The 22,640-nt window shown below is 42.4% G+C and overlaps 1 protein-coding gene across 2 annotated transcripts in view; it reads left to right on the top strand.

The window, feature by feature from the left end:
• Window positions 1-22,640, top strand: part of SCAPER (S-phase cyclin A associated protein in the ER) — a 495,909-nt gene that overhangs the window by 467,816 nt on the left and 5,453 nt on the right. For both annotated transcript variants that reach the window (XM_082647309.1, XM_082647310.1), the window contains exon 30: window positions 20,567-20,758. In XM_082647309.1, the coding sequence (XP_082503435.1) occupies window positions 20,567-20,758 (192 nt within the window). The remainder of the gene's footprint in view (window positions 1-20,566; window positions 20,759-22,640) is intronic.

Genomic DNA, 22,640 nt, shown 5'->3' on the forward strand with positions numbered 1-22,640 from the left:
AGCACAGCTGCAAAGAGAGGTTGGGAGGGTCAGTCTGCTCTGGCCAGCTGCCAGCTCCCCTTCCCAAGGGGCATGTGTAGTTCATCTGGATGTACCTGACAGGTGATAAACATATGCTTGTGTGGAATGCAATGAAGGAGAATCTCTACTCACCATTTTGGGCTGCAGAAATAGGAGGAAGGGAGACCTCACACCCGAATAATTCTCTTCTATATGGGCAACTGCTAAACTGAAAACACACCACAGAGGTAACTCAGAGGTACACTGAGATTGTGTTAGGAAAAGAAACTGGAAAATGCCTCACATGAATCAACGTGAACATTTAATGGGCCTTAATTGGAACCTTATCCTACTGTACTTAGAGCAGAGAGATGAAAGTAAAAGAAATCTGAGAGACCATTTATTTCACTTGAGAAAGCAGTAAACTGAAACTACAAAAAGATTTGACTACTATTATATTTTTATGATTAAATAAAATTGTCATAGACTGGTGCTAGTGAGTCCATAAATGCTCCATGGAATGCATCCATGCTCTCTGGCTGCTGTTAGGATGTGACCAGAAAATCTATCAGGCTGTGCTCTGCATTTATTAACCCTGCTGTTGTTCTTACACCACCCAAAGGCTCCATGGTGAAGAAGGTTTGACCCAAGTTCTCCTCACAGGAACAGTCCAGAGCCCACTTGGAATATTTGTATTTTAGGGCATTATAAAATACTGTCCATCTACCTACCCCCCTCCCAACCCCCACACACACATGTCCTGTTAGTCTGTAATGGACATAATCTTGCCAGTGTTCGTGTGTTTGTGTGTGTGTGATTATAAGTTCTCTTTTCTTAAAGAAGCTGGATTAGAAAATCAGAATAGTTGAGAATGTGGAGATAGCATGTTTTGTGTGAAGACTTTTCATTCATTCATAAGAAAAATATATTCTAAACTATTTTTTTTACCATATTTAAATGTAATATCTGTGCAGGTATAGTCAGCAAAAGGTGCTTATGTGTGTGAATGCTCATAGCACAGGATTATATTATTTCTGCAAGTTCACAGACCTTCAGAGATCATCTAGTCCAACTCCCTTCATTGCCAGACAAGAGAAGGACTTGCTCAAGTCCCTGGAGCCAGGCCTCCTGGCACATTATCTAGGACTTTTTGTGACCAGCCTTCTCTCTTCTCCCCTCCCCCCACCTTGTGGTAGATGGGACACAGATAATGCAAATAAACAAAAAATCCAAAATAAAGTAGTCCCTCAAATGTATGACGGTACAGTGAGTCTGTATCATTTCCAAGGTTTGTGCTCTTTAGACAAGGTTCTTTCTCAAACATAAATTAAAACAGAAAAGGCACGTATGGGTATAGTCCCTGACAATTATAGAATCTGTGACTTTTAGGGTTAACCAAGTTTTTAAGAGAATCTAGCCCACACTTCTTGTGCTACAAGATGTGTTTGAAGGGAATTTGGAACATGCTTCATTTAAAAGGTAACTCTTCTCACAAAATAGACAACATGAAAGAAGTAAAAAGAAGCTCTAACATGGAACAGAAGGCAGGAGGTGACTTATTCTTGGGGAAATGCCCCGTATCCTGAGCTTTCTGTCCATATGAGCGTTCATCACTCATTCCTTCTCTCATTTATCAGCTTTTGCTAAATGCCCACCCCCCATCTCAAACCAAGTGTTGGGAGATAAAGAAATGAATACAACCCAGATCTTGTCCTTGTGGAACCCACAGCCTAGGAGCAGTGCTGTCAGTGCTGAGACTCATTCCTTCCTTCCACAAACATTTAACGAGTGCCTGCAATGGTCCAGGCACTGTTCTAGACACCCAGGAGACAGAGAAAAACAAAACAGATTAAGTCCCTGCTCTCAAGTTGCTGACATTCTAAGAGGAAAGGGAGAGACAGACAGTAAACAAACCTGGATCGGTGCTAGAGCTTCCTCTTAGAAGTATTTCACAGTGGAGCTGGTGCTTGAGCTGATATCTGACAGTGGAATAAACACTTACCAGGTAGCAAGGTAGGAAAGACATTCTAGGCACAGGAAAGACCATGAGCAAAGATACTGAGATGTAAAATAGCCTGGGAAGGGTTAGGGAACTGCAAACTGTTCATTCTGGCTGGAGCTTAGGAGGTAGTGGAAGGAATAAGAGCTAAGAGTGAAGAAGCAGGCCAGGCCCAGGTCATGAAGAGACCTACGTGTGGGGCTGAGAATTGGGGATTTATCCTCTAGGAGATGATGAGGAGAGCAGCAGGATGATATGTTCAGCCTGCGTCTGAAAGTCACTCCAGTATGTGGAGGTCATCAGGACTTCCACACTGGAGCCCCAGGACTGGGACCTGATGCCCCTGGTTCTGAAGCATCATTCTCGCCTGCAGGAGCAGAGTGGCGTTTGAGGGGGAGGCCTGCCCAGAAGCCTCCTTTGCACCCCTCTGCTGGTGGTACTCAGCACACAGCCTGTCACCCATAGGAAGCAGGGAACACAGCTCAGGGGCCTTCTCACCCAGTTTCCCTGGAGGGACACTGCAGGACAGCCACTCACCCTTTACTACATGAAGAAAGCCCTCGTTTCTGTAGGATCACCTGGTTTCCAAAGCCTCTGAGAGGCCAAGCCCCCAACTACTGGCTTTAGCCTCTCCTCGTGCCCCTGTCTGCTTTCCTCCCTCCTTCCCTTCTTCCCCCTCTTTCCTTCCTCCTTGACCCTCTGCTGGCGCTAGACAGCAGTGAATCCCTGGGACCACCAGCAAGAAGGCTAGTGCTTAAAGGGCCTGCCTCCCACACAGTCTGCTAAGATCTCTGCATTTAATCTAAGCCTAGAAGTCTATCTTATGGGAGAAACAAGCTTGTGAGGAGAGGAATTTGTTTGCAGTGCTAGCCAAGGGAATCTTTGTGTTTCTCTGCTCTGAATTTGATTTGATTATGTATGTGGACAGACTCTTAAAACTTTTCTCATGTGGCATTTAAATAAAGCCACTTCAACACCCTCCCTACTCTACCCCCAAGGCATGAGATTAGAGAAACAAGGTGTGTGTGTGTGTTTGGGGCATGCCATTTCTTTATATGATTCATAGAGGTCACTGGCCTCAAGGCCCCTCCTGTCATATGGTTCCTCTCCTGGGCCTGGGCTTCAGGTGTGATGAGACTTGTCAAAAGCAATGTGGATAGAGAGGCTTGTGCACTGGCCTGGCCACTGCGGCTGCTACCTCTTCACTTCAGCATTGTAGCAGGACCAGTTTTGCGGGAAGGAATGCAACAACTACTTTGTTTCTGCTCTGCTAGAAAAATATTCTTTGTTCCAATGATTTACAGACTCTTTTGGCTGTCTCTTATAATGAATTTAGATGTCTAGACACCTATTTTTGCCCCTTTGTTGAGGACACCTTGTCTCTGACAAGAAATGGAAAAAAGCAAAACAGGAATTCCTGAGCATAAAGAATTTGCCTTGGTGAGATTTAACTATTTGTATACATTTCTGTCTGACCCGTATTCCACTCACCCTACCACCCTGGCCGACGGAGGTGGTTTGGCCTTAGGCTTGACCGATCAGCTCACAAGTCTTGCTGAAAGACGCTACCCCTGCCCCACCTAGCCCCACTCTCCCGCACCTTTGTGCCAAGAGGCTATTGGATTGAACAAGGTGCTGGCTGAGGTACTCAGTCGGCTGTTCTTGTAGGTCCAAAGACAGTGTCTCTGAGGACCTTGAAGGCTCTGGGAAGAGTAGGCCCAAGGCTCTGGTGCGGAAGGAATAGGCCCCTAGAGTAAGGTTTGGAAACCAAAGCTCAGTCCTCATTCATTCATTCCCCAGATGGTTATTGAGCACCTATAATTTGTCAGGCACTGTGCTAGGCACTATGCCAGATGCTGGGGACACAGCAGTGAATAAAAGGCACATAACCCCTGTTCCCATGGAGCTTATAGTCTTAAAGAGTGTTGAAAACTGGAGATTCACATCTGCCTGTCTTTGCCTAAGCAACTGCTTGTGCATCTGGAGCCAGGCAGGCCATATGTGTGTTTCTGTCTTCTGGTCCATGGCAGACATAGGATTGGAGTCCCAGTGACGTAAGTATTTAGAAGCTTGCCAGGGGGCATTCTGAGAAAAAAAAAAAAAAAACTAATAAAAATAAAACAAAATGCAAGACTTTCTCCTAAATAAGAGGGAAATTCAGGATCATTCTTAGATCTTAGCAAAATCAGCAGGATTCACAGAGTATAAGTAGGTAAGACAGAACATGACCATTTTCTGTTTTATTTCCTTGAATTAGGTGAGTTCTAGAGAGAGAGATTTTACTATAGTACACCATGGCTGTGTCTAGGATGCTTGGAGGGATGGATGGATGGATGGATGGATGGATGGATAGATGGATCTGGAGAAGGGCAAGAAACTGTCACAGAACCTTTTTCTAGTTTATTTCTATTATTTAGTGTCACGGTTTTGGTATGGTCAGGGAATGAGCTGTTCCCATATAAGTGAATTTTGCAGAAGACCAAACCTACGTTTAAAACATGATGTTTATTTAACGTTAACTCCATTCTCTAGTAGGTCTGTGTCAATGGACTTGAGGATACGTGGAGGGGGAAGGATAAGCTGGGATAAAGTGAGAGAGTGGCATGGACATATATACACCACCAAACTAGTAAAATAGATAGCTAGTGGGAAGCAGGCGCATAACACAGGGAGATCAGCTTGGTGCTTTGTGACCACCTAGAGGGGTGGGATAGGGAGGGTGGGAGGGAGGGAGATGCAAGAGGGAAGAGATATGGGGACATATGTATATGTATAACTGATTCACTTTGTTATAAAGCAGAAACTAACACACCATTGTAAAGCAATTATACTCCAATAAAGCTGTTAAAAAAAGAACAAACATTAACTACTTGTGTTCATTTTTTAAATATTACAGTCTCCTGTCTTCTAAAACTTAAATTATACTTAATATATATTTTTTGATGCCTTAAGAAATGAATACCTACTATAATATGAGGTACAGGAGAATTATCATGTATGTGAAGCAAATTTTTATTTTTACTTCTTTTTTTAACATCTTTATTGGAGTATAATTGCTTTACAATGGTGTGTTAGTTTCTGCTTTACAACAAAATGAATCAGTTATATATATATACATATGTTCCCATATCTCTTCCCTCTTGCGTCTCCCTCCCTCCCACCCCTCCAGGCGGTCACAAAGCACCCAGCTGATATCCCTGTGCTATGCGGCTGCTTCCCACTAGCTATCTACTTTACGTTTGGTAGTGTATATATGTCCATGCCTCTCTCTCGCTTTCTCACAGCTTACCCTTCCCCCTCACCATATCCTCAAGTCCATTCTCTACTACCTCTGTCTTTATTCCTGTCTTACCCCTAGGTTATTCATGACTTTTTTTTTCTTAAATTCCATATATATGTGTTAGCATACGGTATTTGTCTCTCTCTTTCTGACTTACTTCACTCTGTATGGCAGACTCTAGGTCTATCCACCTCATTACAAATAGCTCAATTTCATTTCTTTCTATGGTTGAGTAATATTCCATTGTATATATGTGCCACATCTTCTTTATCCATTCATCTGATGATGGACACTTCGGTTGTTTCCATCACCGGGCTATTGTAAATACAGCTGCAATGAAAATTTTGATACATGACTCTTTTTGAATTATAGTTTTCTCAGGGTATATGCCCAGTAGTGGGATTACTGGGTCATATGGTAGTTCTATTTGTAGTTTTTTAAGGAACCTCCATAATGTTCTCCACAGTGGCTATATCAATTTACATTCCCACCAACAGTGCAAGAGGGTTCCCTTTTCTCCACACCCTCTCCAGCATTTATTGTTTCTAGATTTTTTGATGATGGCCATCCTGACTGGTGTGAGATGATATCTCATTGTAGTTTTGAATTGCATTTCTCTAATGATTAGTGATGTTCAGCATTCTTTCATGTGTTTGTTGGCAGTCTGTATATCTTCTTTGGAGAAATGTCTATTTCGGTCTTCTGCCCATTTTTGGATTGGGTTGTTTGTTTTTTTGTTATTAAGCTGCATGAGCTGCTTATAAATTTTGGAGATTAATCCTTTGTCAGTTGCTTCATTTGCAAATATTTTCTCCCATTCTGAGGGTTGTCTTTTGGTCTTGTATATGGTTTCCTTTGCTGTGCAAAAGCTTTGAAGTTTCATTAGGTCCCATTTGTTTATTTTTGTTTTTATTTCCATTTCTCTAGGAGGTGGGTCAAAAAGGATCTTGCTGTGATTTATGTCATAGAGTGTTCTGCCTATGTTTTCCTCTAAGAGCTTTATAGTTTCTTGCCTTACGTTTAGGTCTTTAATCCATTTTGAGCTTATTTTTGTGTATGGTGTTAGGGAGTGATCTAATCTCATACTTTTACATGTACCTGTCCAGTTTTCCCAGCACCACTTATTGAAGAGGCTGTCCTTTCTCCACTGTACATTCCTGCCTCCTTTATCAAAGATAAGGTGACCACATGTGCGTGGGTTTATCTCTGGACTTTCTATCCTGTTCCACTGATCTTTCTGTTTTTGTGCCAGTACCATACTGTCTTGATTACTGTAGCTTTGTAATATAGTCTGAAGTCAGGGAGCCTGATTCCTCCAGCTCCATTTTTCGTTCTCAAGATTGCTTTGGCTATTCGGGGTCTTTTGTGTTTCCATACAAATTGTTAAATTTTTTGTTCTAGTTCTGTGAAAAATGCCAGTGGTAGTTTGATAGGGATTGCATTGAATCTATAGATTGCTTTGGGTACTAGAGTCATTTTCACAATGTTGATTCTTCCAATCCAAGAACATGGTATATCTCTCCATCTACTTGTATCGTCTTTAATTTCTTTCATCAGTGTCTTATAATTTTCTGCATACAGGTCTTTTGTCTCCTTAGGTAGGTTTATTCCTAGATATTTTATTCTTTTTGTTGCAGTGGTAAATGGGAGTGTTTTCTTGATTTCACTTTCAGATTTTTCATCATTAGTGTATAGGAATGCCAGAGATTTCTGTGCATTAATTTTGTATCCTGCTACTTTACCAAATTCATTGATTAGCTCTAGTAGTTTTCTGGTAGCGTCTTTAGGATTCTCTATGTATAGTATCATGTCATCTGCCAACAGTGACAGCTTTACTTCTTCTTTTCCAATTTGGATTCCTTTTATTTCCTTTTCTTCTCGGATTGCTGTGGCTAAAACTTCCAAAAGTATGTTGAATAAGAGTGGTGAGAGTGGGCAACCTTGTCTTGTTCCTGATCTTAGTGGAAATGCTTTCAGTTTTTCACCATTGAGGATGATGTTGGCTGTGGGCTTGTCATATATGGCCTTTATTATGTTGAGGAAATTTCCCTCTATGCCTACTTTCTGCAGAGTTTTTATCATAAATGGGTGTTGAATTTTGTCGAAAGCTTTCTCTGCATCTATTGAGATGATCATATGGTTTTTCTCCTTCAGTTTGTTAATATGGTGTATCACATTGATTTATTTGCATATATTGAAGGATCCTTGCATTCCTGGAATAAACCCCACTTGATCATGTTGTATGATCCATTTAATACGCTGTTGGATTCTGTTTGCTAGTATTTTGTTGAGGATTTTTGCATCCATGTTCATCAGTGATATTGGCCTGTAGTTTTCTTTCTTTGAGACATCCTTGTCTGGTTTTGGTATCAGGGTGATGGTGGCCTCGTAGAATGAGTTTGGGAGTGTTCCTCCCTCTGCTATATTTTGGAAGAGTTTGAGAAGGATAGGTGTTAGCTCTTCTCTAAATGTTTGATAGAATTCGCCTGTAAAGCCATCTAGTCCTGGGCTTTTGTTTGTTGGAAGATTTTTAATCACAGTTTCAATTTCACTGCTTGTGATTGGTCTGTTCATATTTTCTATTTCTTCCTGATTCAGTCTTGGCAGGTTGTGCATTTCTAAGAATTTGTACATTTCTTCCAGGTTGTCCATTTTATTGGCATAGAGTTGCTTGTAGTAATCTCTCATGATCTTTTGTATTTCTGCAGTGTCAGTTGTTACTTCTCCTTTTTCATTTCTAATTTTATTGATTTGAGTCTTCTCGCTTTTTTTCTTGATGAGTCTGGCTAATGGTTTATCACTTTTGTTTATCTTCTCAAAGAACCAGCTTTTAGTTTTATTGATCTTTGCTATTGTTTCCTTCATTTCTTTTTCATTTATTTCTGATTTGATTTTTATGATTCCTTTCCTTCTGCTAACTTTGGGGTTTTTTTGTTCTTCTTTCTCTAATTGCTTTAGGTGCAAGGTTAGGTTGTTTATTCGAGATGTTTCCTGTTTCTTAAGATAGGATTGTATTGCTATAAACTTCCCTCTTAGAACTGCTTTTCCTGCATCCTATAGATTTTGGGTTGTCGTGTCTCCATTGTCATTTGTTTCTAGGTATTTTTAAATTTCCTCTTTGATTTCTTCAGTGATCACTTCGTTATTAAGTAGTGTATTGTTTAGCCTCCATGTGTTTGTACTTTTTACAGATCTTTTCCTGTAATTGATATCTAGTCTCATGGCGTTGTGGTCAGAAAAGATACTTGATACAATTTCGATTTTCTTAAATTTACCAAGGCTTGATTTGTGACCCAGGATATGCTCTATCCTGGAGAATGTTCCATGAGCACTAGAGAAAAATGTGTATTCTGTTGTTTTTGGATGGAATGTTCTATAAATATCAATTAAGTCCATCTTGTTTAATGTATCATTTAAAACTTGTGTTTCCTTATTTATTTTCATTTTGGATGATCTGTCCATTGGTGAAAGTGGGGCGTTAAAGTCCCCTACTATGAATGTGTTACTGTCGATTTCCCCTTTTATGGCTGTTAGTATTTGCCTTATGTATTGAGGTGCTCCTATGTTGGGTGCATAAATATTTACAATTGTTATATCTTCTTGGATTGATCCCTTGATTATTATGTAGTGTCCTTCTTTGTCTCTTCTAATAGTCTTTATTTTAAAGTCTATTTTGTCTGTTATGAGAATTGCTACTCCAGCTTTCTTTTGGTTTCCATTTGCATGAAATATCTTTTTCCATCCCCTTACTTTCAGTCTGTATGTGTCCCTAGGTCTGAAGTGGGTCTCTTGTAGACAGCAAATATATGGGTCTTGTTTTTGTATCCATTCAGCCAATCTGTGTCTTTTGGTGGGAGCATTTAGTCCATTTACATTTAAGGTAATTATCGATATGTATGTTCCTATTCCCATTTTCTTAATTGTTTTGCATTCATTATTGTAGGTCTTTTCCTTCTCTTGTGTTTCTTGCCTAGAGAAGTTCCTTTAGCATTTGTTGTAAAGCTGGTTTGGTGGTGCTGAACTCTCTCAGCTTTTGCTTGTCTGTAAAGCTTTTAATTTCTCCATCAAATCTGAATGAGATCCTTGCTGGGTAGAGTAATCTTGGTTTCAGGTTTTTCTCCTTCATCACTTTAAATATATTCTGCCACTCCCTTCTGGCTTGCAGAGTTTCTGCTGAAAGATCAGCTGTTAACCTTATGGGGATTCCTTTGTGTGTTATTTGTTGTTTTTCCCTTGCTGCTTTTAATATGCTTTCTTTGTATTTAATTTTTGACAGTTTGATTAATATGTGTCTTGGCGTATTTCTCCTTGGATTTATCCTGTATGGGACTCTCTGTGCTTCCTGGACTTGATTAACTATTTCCTTTCCCGTATTAGGGAAGTTTTCAACTATAATCTCTTCAAATATTTTCTCAGTCCCTTTTTCTCTTCTTCTTCTGGAACCCCTATAATTCAAATGTTGGTGTGTTTAATGTTGTCCCAGAGGTCTCTGAGACTGCCCTCAGTTCTTTTCATTCTTTTTTCTTTATTATGCTCTGCAGTAGTTATTTCCACTATTTTATCTTCCAGGTCACTTATCCGTTCTTGTGCCTCAGTTATTCTGCTATTGATCTCATCTAGAGTATTTTTCGTTTCATTTATTGTGTTGTTCATCATTGTTTGTTTCAGCTTTAGTTCTTCTAGGTTCTTGTTAAATGTTTCTTGCATTTTGTCTATTCTATTTCCAAGATTTTGGATCATGTTTACTATTATTATTCTGAATTCTTTTTCAGGTAGACTGCCTATTTTCTCTTCATTTGTTAGGTCTGGTGGGTTTTTATCTTGCTCCTTCATCTGCTGTGTGTTTCTCTGTCTTCTCATTTTGCTTATCTTACTGTGTTTGGGGTCTCCTTTTTGCAGGCTGCAGGTTCGTAGTTCTCGTTGTTTTTGGTGTCTGTCCCCAGTGGCTAAGGTTGGTTCATTGGGTTGTGTAGGCTTCTTGGTGGAGGGGACTAGTGCCTGTGTTCTGGTGGATGAGGCTGGATCTTGTCTTTCTGGTGGGCAGGTCCACATCTGGTGGTGTGTTTTGGGGTATCTATGGACTTATGATTTTAGGCAGCCTCTCTGCTAATGGGTAGGGTTGTGTTCCTGTCTTGCTAGTTGTTTGGCATAGGATGTTCAGCACTGTAGCTTGCTGGCCGTTGAGTGAAGCTGGGTGCTGGTGTTGAGATGGAGATCTCTGGGAAATTTTCGCCGTTTGATATTATGTGGAGCTGGGAGGTCTCTTGTGGACCAGTGTCCTGACGTTGGCTCTCCCACCTCAGAGGCACAGCACTGACTCCTGGCTGCAGCACCAAGAGCTTTTCATCCACACGGCTCAGAATAAAAGGGAGAAAAAGTAGAAAGAAACAATTAGTAGAAATAGAAAGAAAGGAGGGAGGAAAGGAGGGAGGGAGGGAGGAAGGAAGGCAGGAAATAAGGAGGGAAGGAAGGAAAAAAAGAAAGAAAGAAGATAAAGTAAAGTAAGATAAAACAATAAAGTTATTAAAATAAAAAAATTATTATTAAGAGAAAATGAAAACAACGGACGGATAGAGCCCTAGGACAAATGGTGGAAGCAAAGCTATACAGACAAAATCTCACATAGAAGCATACACATACACACTCACAAAAAGAGGAAAAGGGGAAAAACTCATAAATCTTGCTCTCAAAGTCCACCTCCTCAATTTGTGATGATTCGTTGTCTAAAGGAGGGAAGGAAGGAAAGAAAGAACGAAGATAAAGTAAAATAAAATAATTAAAATAAAAAGTAATTATTAAGAAAAAAAAATTTTTTTTTAATGGACGGATAGAACCCTCAGACAAATGGTGGAAGCAAAGCTATACAGACAAAATCTCACACAGAAGCATACACATACACACTCACAAAAAGAGGAAAATGGGGAAAAAAATAATAAATCTTGCTCTCAGAGTCCACCTCCTCAATTTGGGATGATTCGTTGTCTATTCATGTATTCCACAGATGCAGGGTACATCAGGTTGATTGTGGAGCTTTAATCCACTGCTTCTGAGGCTGCTGGGAGAGATTTCCCTTTCTTTTCTTTGTTCTCACAGCTCCCAGGGGCTCAGCTTTGGATTTGGCCCCGCCTCTGCGTGTAGGTCGCCGGAGGGCATCTGTTCTTCGCTCAGACAGGATGGGGTTAAAGGAGCCACTGATTCGGGGGCTCTGGCTCACTCAGGCCGGGGGGAGGGAGGGGCACGGAGTGCGGGGCGAGCCTGCGGCGGCAGAGGCCGGCGTGACGTTGCAGCATCATGAGGCGTGCCGTGCGTTCTCCCGGGGAAGTTGTCCCTGAATCCCGGGACCCTGGCAGTGGTGGGCTGCACAGGCTCCCCGGAAGCGGGGTGTGGATAGTGACCTGTGCTCGCACACAGGCTTCTTGGTGGCAGCAGCAGCAGCAGCCTTAGCATCTCATGCCCATCTCTGGGGTCTGCGCTTTTAGCCGCGGCTCGCGCCCGTCTCTGGAGCTCCTTTAAGAAGCGTTCTTAATCCCCTCTCCTCGCGCACCAGGAAACAAAGAGGGAAGAAAAAGTCTCTTGCCTCTTGGGCAGGTCCAGACTTTTCCCCGGACTCCCTCCCGGCCAGCCGTGGCGCACTAACCCCCTGCAGGCTGTGTTCACACCGCCAACCCCAGTCCTCTCCCTGCCTCTGACCGAAGCCCCAGCCTCAGCTCCCAGCCCCGCCCACCCCGACAGGGGAGCAGACAAGCCTCTCGGGCTGGTGAGTGCTGGTCGGCACCGATCCTCTATGCGGGTATCTCTCCGCTTTGCCCCCCCCCCCCCCGCATCCGTGTTACTGTGCTCTCCACCACGGCTCTGAAGCTTTCCCCCTCCGCCACCCGCAGTCTCCGCCCGCGAAGGGGCTTCCTAGTGTGTGGAAACTTTTCCTCCTTCACAGCTCCCTCCCACTGGTGCAGGTGCCGTCCCTATTCTTTTGTCTCTGTTTTTTCTTTTTTTCTTTTGCCCTACCCAGATACGTGGGGAATTTCTTGCCTTTTGGGAGGTCTGAGGTCTTCTGCCAGCGTTCAGTAGGTGTTCTGTAGGAGTTGTTCCACGTGTAGATGTATTTCTGGTGTATCTGTGGGGAGGAAGGTGATCTCCGCGTCTTACTCTTCCATCATCTTCCCAGAAGCCTCTCTTTGAAGCAAATTTTTAAAGTGTAGAGTACTAAGAAAAGGTAATGGGTTATAATATGATATTTTACTACAGTACATTAATGCACTCAAGACCAACTATTTATATACTAAATGGTTCCAGGCAACTTTTTGAATTCTTATTTATTCTTGAAATAATTTTAATTCCCACCCGTCACTTATTCGTGTCAGCAGATGCTTCTTCCTGTTGTCAGTTTATCTATCTCCAGCAGTCTCCTAATTTGCTGATTCCAATCCACTTTGTTAGACTTGCTTCTGAAATATGAATTGGTAAACTGAGTTGGAGCTTGCAGAACTTTGCTGTCAATAATTGACATCAGTTTTGTGGAAAGACTGGGCACTCTATGAGGGCAAGGGTGTGTCTGACTCATTCACTACCCCGCTCCCCGAGCCTAACACAGCACTTGGCCAGAGTAGATGCTCAGTAGATTTTTGATGAATGAACTGATTTGTCTGCTCAGTGGTCTGCCTGCTCACTTCCTGGTTCTTGGCTGCATTCCAGGTGGTCACAGTTGGAGGAAGGGGGCCTTCTGGGTGAGGAGAATCAGGCTGTTTTCCATTTACATAACATGATAGAGTCTCCATAGGCCTTCCTAGCCACTCTCCTTGGGATCTTTGAAGTGAATACAGCAGTTGTCATTTCACAGGTGTGAAATCTGCAAACTCTCCCCAGGCCGACTGCATTTCTAGACCAGACTTAGAACTACTCAATAGCCTACCTCCACTTTCCTTTTTTTCTTCTTTAAATTTAACTGTTGGGAAAAACTATTCAGGTCATACCAAGGATTAACATTATAAATATATTATAGATGATAGCAGTTGTTTCAAAAATGTAAGACCAGATTGGCAGGCACTCAAAACCCAGAAGGCAGCTGACTACATAACCATCACAAGAGGGTCCTCGTTTCGGAGTCACATGTTCCAACAGTTCACTCCTGAGAATCTAGCCCCATTGCCAACCGTTCCTCTCTTTCAAGTTCTTAGGTCTGATCATTTGAGACAAGCCCTTAGCACAGCACAGCCCATAGCGGAGAACTGGTTATTTGATACCTAGCCAAACAGAATATAGGGTTTTGAAGAAAGGCCTTTTGTGTTGGTTTAATCTGTATATGTCAATTGGTTTAGTCTGTTTAGAATGACAGTATGTCATCCTCATCTTCATCTGGGCGGGCAAAGTTGTGCGAGAAGCTAGCTGGCAGCCAGTCATTGGAATGAGCTCAGGTGACAGAGAGCCCCTCTGCCTAGTAAAGGGCAGCATCATGAGTGTCTGATAGCCCTGGACAGGCCTGAGTGGTGAGAGAAAAGCCAGCAGTCAGTCGTAAGAGTTTTCCAGGCCCAGCTCCATAAGTGACTGGCTGGCGGACCTGCGACAAGTCTTTCAGACTTTCTGAGCATTAGATCTCTTCTTATAAAAGAGTATAGTCATCCCTGTCTGCCCACCTCACAGGGTGTTTAGAGACTCAGACAATGTAGGGAAAGGGGCTTTATAGACTGTTGAGTAATGTCTCTGCCAGTGACAGGCTTTCTGTTGAGTTGGGTATTGCTGAGGTTCTGGCAACGTGATATCCTAGAAGATTTTGGATTCTTTCACATCAAGTGAGAGACCAGTGTCACCCACCACCCACAAAGGAGGAGGATTTTTTCCAGACCTCTCTTTATAACCAGGCCAGGGAGCCCTGAGTTTGTGCCTAGGACGCTGAGGATCTCAAGCCCAACTTCCTTCTAGGATAGGAGACAGAGCATCACAAAACCCATTCTTTAGGGATGTCTTAGTTTGGGCTGCAATAACAAAGTTCCATAGACTGGGTAGCTTATAAACAATAGAAATTTGTTTCTCACAGTTCTGGAAGCTGGAAGTCCAAGGTCAGGGTGCCAGCCTATTCAGGTTCTGGGGAGGGCCCTCTTCCAGGTTACAGACTACCAACTTCTCATCGTATCCTCACATGGCAGAAAGAGGACTAGAGAGCCCTCTGGGGTCTCTTTTATAAGGGTATTAATCCCATTCATGAGGGCTCCACCCTCATGATCTAATCACCTCCCAAAGGCCCCCACCTCCTGATGCCATCACATGAGGGTTAGGATTTCAACATAAGAATTGGTGTGGGCTTCCCTGGTGGCGCAGTGGTTGAGAGTCCGCCTGCCGATGCAGGGGACGCGGGTTCGTGCCCCGGTCCGGGAAGATCCCACATGCCGCGAAGCGGCTGCGCCCGTGAGCCATGGCCGCTGAGCCTGCGCGTCCGGAGCCTGTTGCTCCGCAACAGGAGAGGCCACAACAGTGAGAGGCCCGCGTACCACAAAAAAAAAAAAAAAAGAATTGGAGTGGGGGGCATGCAAACATTCAGTCTATGACAAGGGACTAGCTATGCAGACTTAAGGCAACATGATGTGGAGACCATTGAGGCCCCTGAGTCAGAAAACGGCATCTATACCTCACGAGAAGAGATTGTGGTATGATTCTCCCCCAAGGTAAGGCACAGAAGAATTTGTTAAGTAGGGACCCTCTGTCACTTTGATTCATTCATTCCAGTAACTTTGATGTGCCTAGCCCTGTAACAGAGCAATGGAGAACAGAAGAGTAAAAGATACAGTTCCTGCCCTTCTGGAACTAGGAATTAAGCTACACACACTTAAATATGTAATAGCTGCTGCCTTGTCTTTGGGTTGAAAAGGAGAGGCATTCTCAGGCTGTGCTACCTGGGAAGACTTCCTGGGCTTAAGGATTTCCTCAAGTGCTTGGAGGGAAGCTCCTCCTGGGTCTGAATCAGGAGGCCACAACGCCAGCCTATTAGCTTTGGCCCTTCCTGCTCTGTCTTCAGATTGACAAGTCTAGCACAACAGGCTCAAAACACACACACACACACACACACACACACACACACACACACACACACAGAGTAAGCTAAGACTGTTTCTCTGTACCACTACCTGCATTTCTTGGATCGTGCTTATGCTAGGATTTTCTTTTCAGAGCCTTCAGAATGCACTTCCTACCCCACCACCACGAGATCCTAGCTGCATCCCCAGCACTGTTTGCATAGCTGTCTCCTGTGCAGACAGGGCCAGGGAGAGGCCGCCACAATGGCTTCCCACGTGGCATGAAGCTTGCTGATGAGTCCCAGCCAGAGCAGGGCCTGCTGCTGCCAGATGCCCTGTTCTAATGAGCAGCCCTTATGGAGAGATGGGGGGGTGGGATGATGGAAAGCATTCATTAGGCCTAACGCTGGGAGGGGACTTCTGGTCCTGCAAGTGTAGGGAAGCCAGATCCGGCAGGAGAAGACTCAGAGCAGCAGAGCTGGTGAGCTAACCACACGCTCATAACTAACATTGTTTTTTATTAATGCATTGTGGTCACGGACACTGTCTCATTTGATCCTCATGTAAACCCTGAAGGCTGCCATCTACCTCTATTTTATTGAAAGAACACTGAGGCTCAAACTGGTTAACTGAACAGAGCCAGACCTAGAGCCCAGGGCTACCTAACACCAAGCACCCTTAAGCCTGCAGATTCACGGCTTATGCCCACTGAGAGACAACTGACCCAGTCACTTCTAAAATCCACCTGGTTAGTGAGGGTAGCCTGCTAATGAAACTTTATTCTGGCCAGGGGTGATGAGGAATCAGACCTGAGCTATGGATTGAATTGTATCCCCCCAAAATTCATATGCTAACCCCCAATGTGACTGTACTTGGAGATAGGGCTTTTAAGAGGTAATTAAGGTTAAACAAGGTCATGAGGGTGGGGTCCTAATGTGATAGGATTGGTGGCCTTATAAGAAGAGGAAGAGAGAGATCTCTCTTTCCATGTGCACTCACTAAGGAAAGGCCACATGAGGACACACTGAGGTGTCAAGTCTGCAAACCAGGAAGAGAGCGCTCACCAGAACCCAACCATGCTGCACTCTGATCTCAGACTTCCAGGCTTCTGAACCGTTCAAAAATAAATTTCTGTCATTTAAGGCACCTAGTCTATAGTATTTTGTAATGGCAGCCTGAGCAGACAAAGACAGGCTGGTTATTGAACCTAGGCGTTTCTTCTCTCCACCTAAAATTCCTCCACCTACAATTCTCGGTGCTCAAATCTGATCTAGCCTTGAAGGTCCAGCCCACCTTCCCAGTGCAGCCTTCCTCACCTAAGGAGGGAGGTGAGGGGTCCCCTAGTACCTTATCCTTCCCTCTCTGATGACCCAGGCTCCTTTGCATCATTGTCTACTGTGGACATACTTCATCTCCCTGAGAGCTAAAACTTGATTCCTGTCCATGTCCCCAACAGCATTTGGCACACAGGAGGCACTCAGCAAACGTCCTCTGAATTTAGAGCTCTCTTCTGGCTCTCTCACTCAGTGCACCCAGATTATGCTTCACTTGGTAGGAAGTACAAAGATTGGAGCCAGAAGGCTTAGTGGGTAGTCAAGGATCAACAGATGAAAGAATCAACGTGTCCACTTGTCTACTCCAGATTTCTTTTATTTTTATTTTTTTTCCCAGATGCCTTTTTAATGCCAGCATTCAGATTCTCTTGGCCCTCTTTCCACAGGCTATAGCACACGTTGGCAGCATGCAACTTTCCTTTTTCTAAAGCCCCTTCTTCCCAGAATTGTTGATAGTTCCAAAAAGAAAAGGAAGTGAGGGTCTCTCTCCCACTTCCTCTCTTACCCTCTCCCTACTCCCTCCCCCAACCCCTTGCCAATGATACCAAAGAAAAAGGTGGTGAATGCCTGGGCATTTGGGTAAAAGGTGTCTTTCTTCAGTGACTGAGGAATTAGGCCCACTGGCCTTTGCTTAGAAGACCAAAGGAGAATTCTCTCCAGAGAATGATTGATAGAGACTGAATCCAAGAAGGCCTCGAAGTGCTAAGAACATAAGAGAGATCTTACGTTCTACTACAGTCAAGTAGTTTCTGTGACTTGTCTTAAATTCAAAATGCAGAAATCTAATTTTCAGTGAGAAAGAGTGTATTAAAGACCCAGAACCCTTGGTCGTGTTCTCTTTCTTTATTTGTACGCTGGCGACACAGGTTAAGTTCACTTCGTGAAAAATCAAGCTATTAACTTAATGGGTGTGTGTGTTATACTTCAATGAAAAGTATACTTTTTAAAAAATTAAAACCCAAAGCAACTGAGCTGTTTGCTTAGGTCACACAACTAGTTGGTGACTAGAGTGAAGGCAGGAACTCAGATCTCCTAGTTCTTCTTAAGTTAGTACCTATTTTAGAATCACACCTCAGAGCAAGAGGCAAGTTCAGTTTCAGTCTCTTTTGATCTGAATGTTGCTAGAAATTCCCTTGGTTTCCTTGGAGCCCTACTCCGCATCTGAAAATGGACATCATGTTTGAGAGGAGGTTTCTCATTACTACTGAGGCCATACCTACTGTCTCTGATGACTGTGGCCACCAAAGAAATCTACAGGCAGGTCACATCCTTCCCTTGGTGCAGTACTCTGGAAAGGGGCTCTGTGAAAAGCTTCTTTATATTTGTGTTGGCCTGTGTGTCCTGAAGGGAAGGGCAGGTGGCCTGGCCAGGTTCAGGGTAGTACCACCTTAGGCCTTATTGGTAACCCTTTGTCTGGACAAAGGTGGCAGACCAGCAGTTATTGATTTAGTTGCAGCTCCATGAGGAAGGCATATAGAGAGACATATTTACATCATATTGTATGTCTGAGATTTCTCTTATGTACGTTTCTTTCATTCAGCAAGAACTTCATGCCCCGTGATGACACTCTATTGACTTTATACTGATTTTGGAAAGCTTAAGTAGTCCAGGTGACATTTGACCTACCCCCTAAGGCCTGGGAGTGAGTGGATGAAATAAAACTGAATGATGCCTTCATCCCCTAATCTGTCAAAAGCCCCTCAGGAAACTCTCTCCTGGTACCCAAGGCCCTGAGCATTGAGGTCAGGCTGTTTGTATCCCAGCCTTTGCTTCCCTGCCCCTACAGGAAGTGCTTATTAGCCTAATTTAGATGACTATTTTAGCTGTGCTCATGACATCAAACTGCCATTGCTCTGTGCCAAGAGCCCACCTGAATTATCCAGGAGTCTCGCCAACTGAGTCTCAGTGCTACAGGTTGGCCACTTCCGGGGTCTCCTAATCCTGTCTCCCCACAATGTCTGAAGTGTGATTTGAGGGACAGTGACAACTACATGTCCTACTCTGGCTCACAGCCAAGCCAAGGGGTGTGGCTCTCACGGACTGGACCCCTTACCTGTAATCTGGTTGAGTCCTGTCATAGTCAGTCCTGTGGGTAGAACTCCTTACCCCAAGGTAACCAAACTGCCTGCCTCCATTTGTGTCTTCTGCAGTCTCAGGACTTAAAGCTGATGGCCTCTGGCAGGTCATCTCACTACACTGCTGGTGACCTCTGTAAACTCACTTTTTCAACGGGCAACTGATAGCCAGCCCTGTTCCCAGAGGGGACTGACCCCCAAGGGGCTCTGCCTCACCCCAGGGAGAGTCAGGAGTCCAGGTGGAATAAGTTATGGTTAAGCTCTCATGTTCTGGGCTAATTTACCAGGAACCAGGAGTTGTCATCTTTGAGTTAACATTGTGCCTGTGCTAGCCAGACTGTCCAGTTTAATGTCTTTTCAATCAGTGAGTCTTCCAATAATAGCATTTTAACAGTGAAGTTCCAAAGAAAAAACTTGTTCTTAATTTTTGTCCAAAGGGAGAAAAGAGACTTCTAATAATGGTGTCATTATAAATTCTAAAGTGATGATCATTTTGCTGTGCTACAAAATTTGTAGCTAATAATTAAAATAAAGATTTAAGCAAATGCTTTATCAATAAAGTGGATGATAGGGCATATTTTTCTCAGCCAGTGTCAGAAATGGCAGCATATAGCCATGTGCTGAATTGTCACACTGCAAGTCTTTAAAATTCCTGCTGGATTTGAAGGTATTAACAAGTCCCTATCAACATTCTCTAAAGGTTTTTGATGTCATTTTAGCTATTGAACTAAAATATGTGAACTATTACTTTGTTGATTTTCTTCTTAAACCAAACTGCATTATCATCTGAGAGTGTGTTCTTAAAGTATTGTTAAAAGTACTTTGAAAACTTGTAAATCCCTGTAATTTATGTTTCTCCTGCCTCTGCTGTTTCATTCTGTCCTTCTGGTTTTAATTTGAATGCAGTCCTGTCTGGGTGTGTACCTGTAAAACTGTGTTTTTCCAAGTACAATTTACGGTCTTGACCTTAGATTTTACAGTGTTCCTAACCTTCCGTGAGCTTCCTCCTATACCAAGAAGTGGGCTTTGGGTCACCCAGCTCTTTTATATTAGAACAGTCTAATCAAGGTTACTTGAAACAGATCTGATTTTGACATTTCTTAGTTTATCATGTAGGCCTAGGGAGTAAGTTAGGAGGGCTTCCCTGCAAGCCCATTAATTGCATTGCCCCATTTCTTAAAATGTACACAGTTGTAAACCTAGACTGCTTCAAGACAACAGTCTCATTTATCTAAACAATTCTCCTTTTAGACTCAGTGGCACTGATGGAAACATAGATAAGCTGTATGGATCGGAGGAAGGAACTTTTGGAGCCTGTGTTTGCTGAAACTGTTCCCATTCCCTTTACAATCCCCTTTTCTTTCCAAGGGTTTGTCTGCATACAGAATAGATCTATCTGTGTTCAATATATTCCGTGAGCTAGGTTAGTGAGCAGGAGTATAGGAAAGGGTGTCTTTCTTGTGAGTGAGCTCTTTGCAGGTTTTAAGGAATATGGCTGTTTTGCTTTAAGGGGAAGAGTGAAGGGTGGGGCACTCTGTTAAAGCAGTGTGTATCCCAAACCCATTTCACAGGCACCCTCTCTCCATGATAAATGCATGATTCCTCGTGGATTATAAGAATTTTTAAATGGGTGCAGAACTTTTGGAGTCTTTTCCCTTAAGTTAGGAAATGAGATTTCTTTCTTTTCTGCTCCTTTCAAATATCACTTAAGTTAAGCTCTGGTAAGGAGTTGAGGAGTCTTTTTCTTTCCTCCTTACACTTATTCAGCATATTCTCCATGGTTCTTACTGGCACTACTGGCTGAGGAAGGGGGACACAGGGCAGGCAGGCTGGGGCTTTTTGGCAGCTGACCTGGGGTTCCTCCTCTGTTTCAGGTCATCGTGCAGTCCGGCCGCCACCCCACGGTGCTGCAGAAGCTTTGCCAGTTGCCCTTCCAGTATTTCAGTGACCCACGGCTGATCAAAGTGCTGTTCCCTTCACTTATCGCTGCTTGTTACAACAATCTTCAGAACAAGATCATTCTGGAGCAGGAGATGAGCTGTGTTCTACTGGCCACGTTCATTCAGGTACCTTCTGTGTTATGCCTAATTCTCCGGCTCTGTGTGTAAGCTAATGCAATTGAAAAGTAAAAGCGAACCAGCTGTTTATTCTTGCCATCCACGCTACCTTTTAAAAATTTCACATATTTCTGTGCTTGAAATTAATTTCTAAAATATCATGATAGTAAAACTGGGGTTTGGGTGTTGTATCATTTCTACTTGGAGGATTTCAAGAAAAGGGTATTTTTCCAGTTAATGAAATGGTAAGCCTGCACTAAGGAAATGTTTTTTAAAAGACTTCTTTAAGGCTTTAACTGTTAATTCATCTTGCTTTTTGTCTATTTATAGAGAAAAGATAATGATTGCTGAAGAAAGATCAATTAAAATGTCAGTTTATTTGTAAATTTTTAAATAAATATTTAAAATAAATTTTTAAATAAATACACACAGCCTGTGTGTGTATAATAAAAATCTGTTATGTTTCTTTTTCTTAAATCTAAAACTTTTAAGTATGACCTTATATTTTTCTGATCCAGTTAAATTCTGTAGGACTGGAATCAGAATCTTCCATTTTCCTTCAAATGTTCCACCCTAAAACCAATCTGTTTTTGTTCCATGATGCACATGTGATTAATAGACAGTGTTTTCTGTTCATAATAATGAAACAGAAAGCAGAGCTCTGTATTGTTATTGTTCCTTATTCTGGCTAAGATACAAATATCACTTTTGAAAGGGTGTAACTGTGCCCAGCTGGCTGGGATGGCTAAAGAGTCCCCCAAGGCTTCTTCACCTTAGATGGCAATCAGTGGTTTACATTTCTTAAACTATCCTCTGTTAGATGATCAGTTAATAAACATACTAGATCAATTGTTTAGAAATGTTTTATTTTCAGCTTAATTGTTCTGTTTGAGTCTGGATTCCAATTTCTGAAAATTTTTTCAAAGATATTCAGATCTATAGGTAGGGTAGAGATTTTTCAAAGAACATCTTGTGATTAATAATTAAAATCTTAATGAATTTTCATGTAAACATCGTAATTAACATTTAGGATTCTTCAGATATTCTTACAGCCTTAGGATTAAATTTAAACAGAAAAGATGTTATAGAGAATTTTAAGACTGTGATCTTAAAATTCATTCTTTCTTTCATTCACTAATTTTTTAGTGCCCTCGGTGTGCTGGGCACTGCTCTAGGCACTGGAAATACAGCAGCAAATAACACAGATACAAATTCCTTCCTTTAAAGGTCTTTCATTAGAATGGGGGGAGTCAAAGCAAAAAACAAATAAATAAGTAAAATAAATAGCATGTCAGATGGTACTAAGTGCTGTGTAGAAAAGTAAGGCAAGAAAGGGGGACAGGGACTGCCAGGGAGGTGATATGCAGTTTTTCATGGCATGAGCAGAGAGGCCTCAACCAGGACAGTGATTGTTGAACCAAGAGAGTGATTGTTGAGCAAAGACAATTTTGCATCTGTACCAACTTAGTCCCTTACATTTTCAACTGCTTGGAAAACAATTTATAAAACTATAAATGGTATCAGAATCTAAAGTAAGGATCATATATATTATTTTCATCTGGTGTTGATCTCGGAGTACTTCTAATTCAACTCTTCTCCATTACAGTTAACACACAATTAAATGTAATTTAATGTAAATGTAACACATTTAACATACATTTTATTTTAGCACACAGATTTTATAAATACTACAGAAATTTCTTATAATGCTTATTTGGGATAGCACTTTAGATTGCTGGAGTTAAATGAAGTTTGGTTTTTTTCTATAAATAACTGTGCTCAAGGGAACGAAAATACATTGGATTTTAGTTTATAAAATGGTTCTTCAAGGTCCCCTGTGTTAGATGATTAATAGTTACTAGAAAATTATATTTAAAATAGGAGCTAGTAG

The sequence above is a fragment of the Grampus griseus genome, assembly GCF_964374135.1.
Source record: "Grampus griseus genome assembly, chromosome: 2".
NCBI lineage: Eukaryota > Metazoa > Chordata > Mammalia > Artiodactyla > Delphinidae > Grampus > Grampus griseus.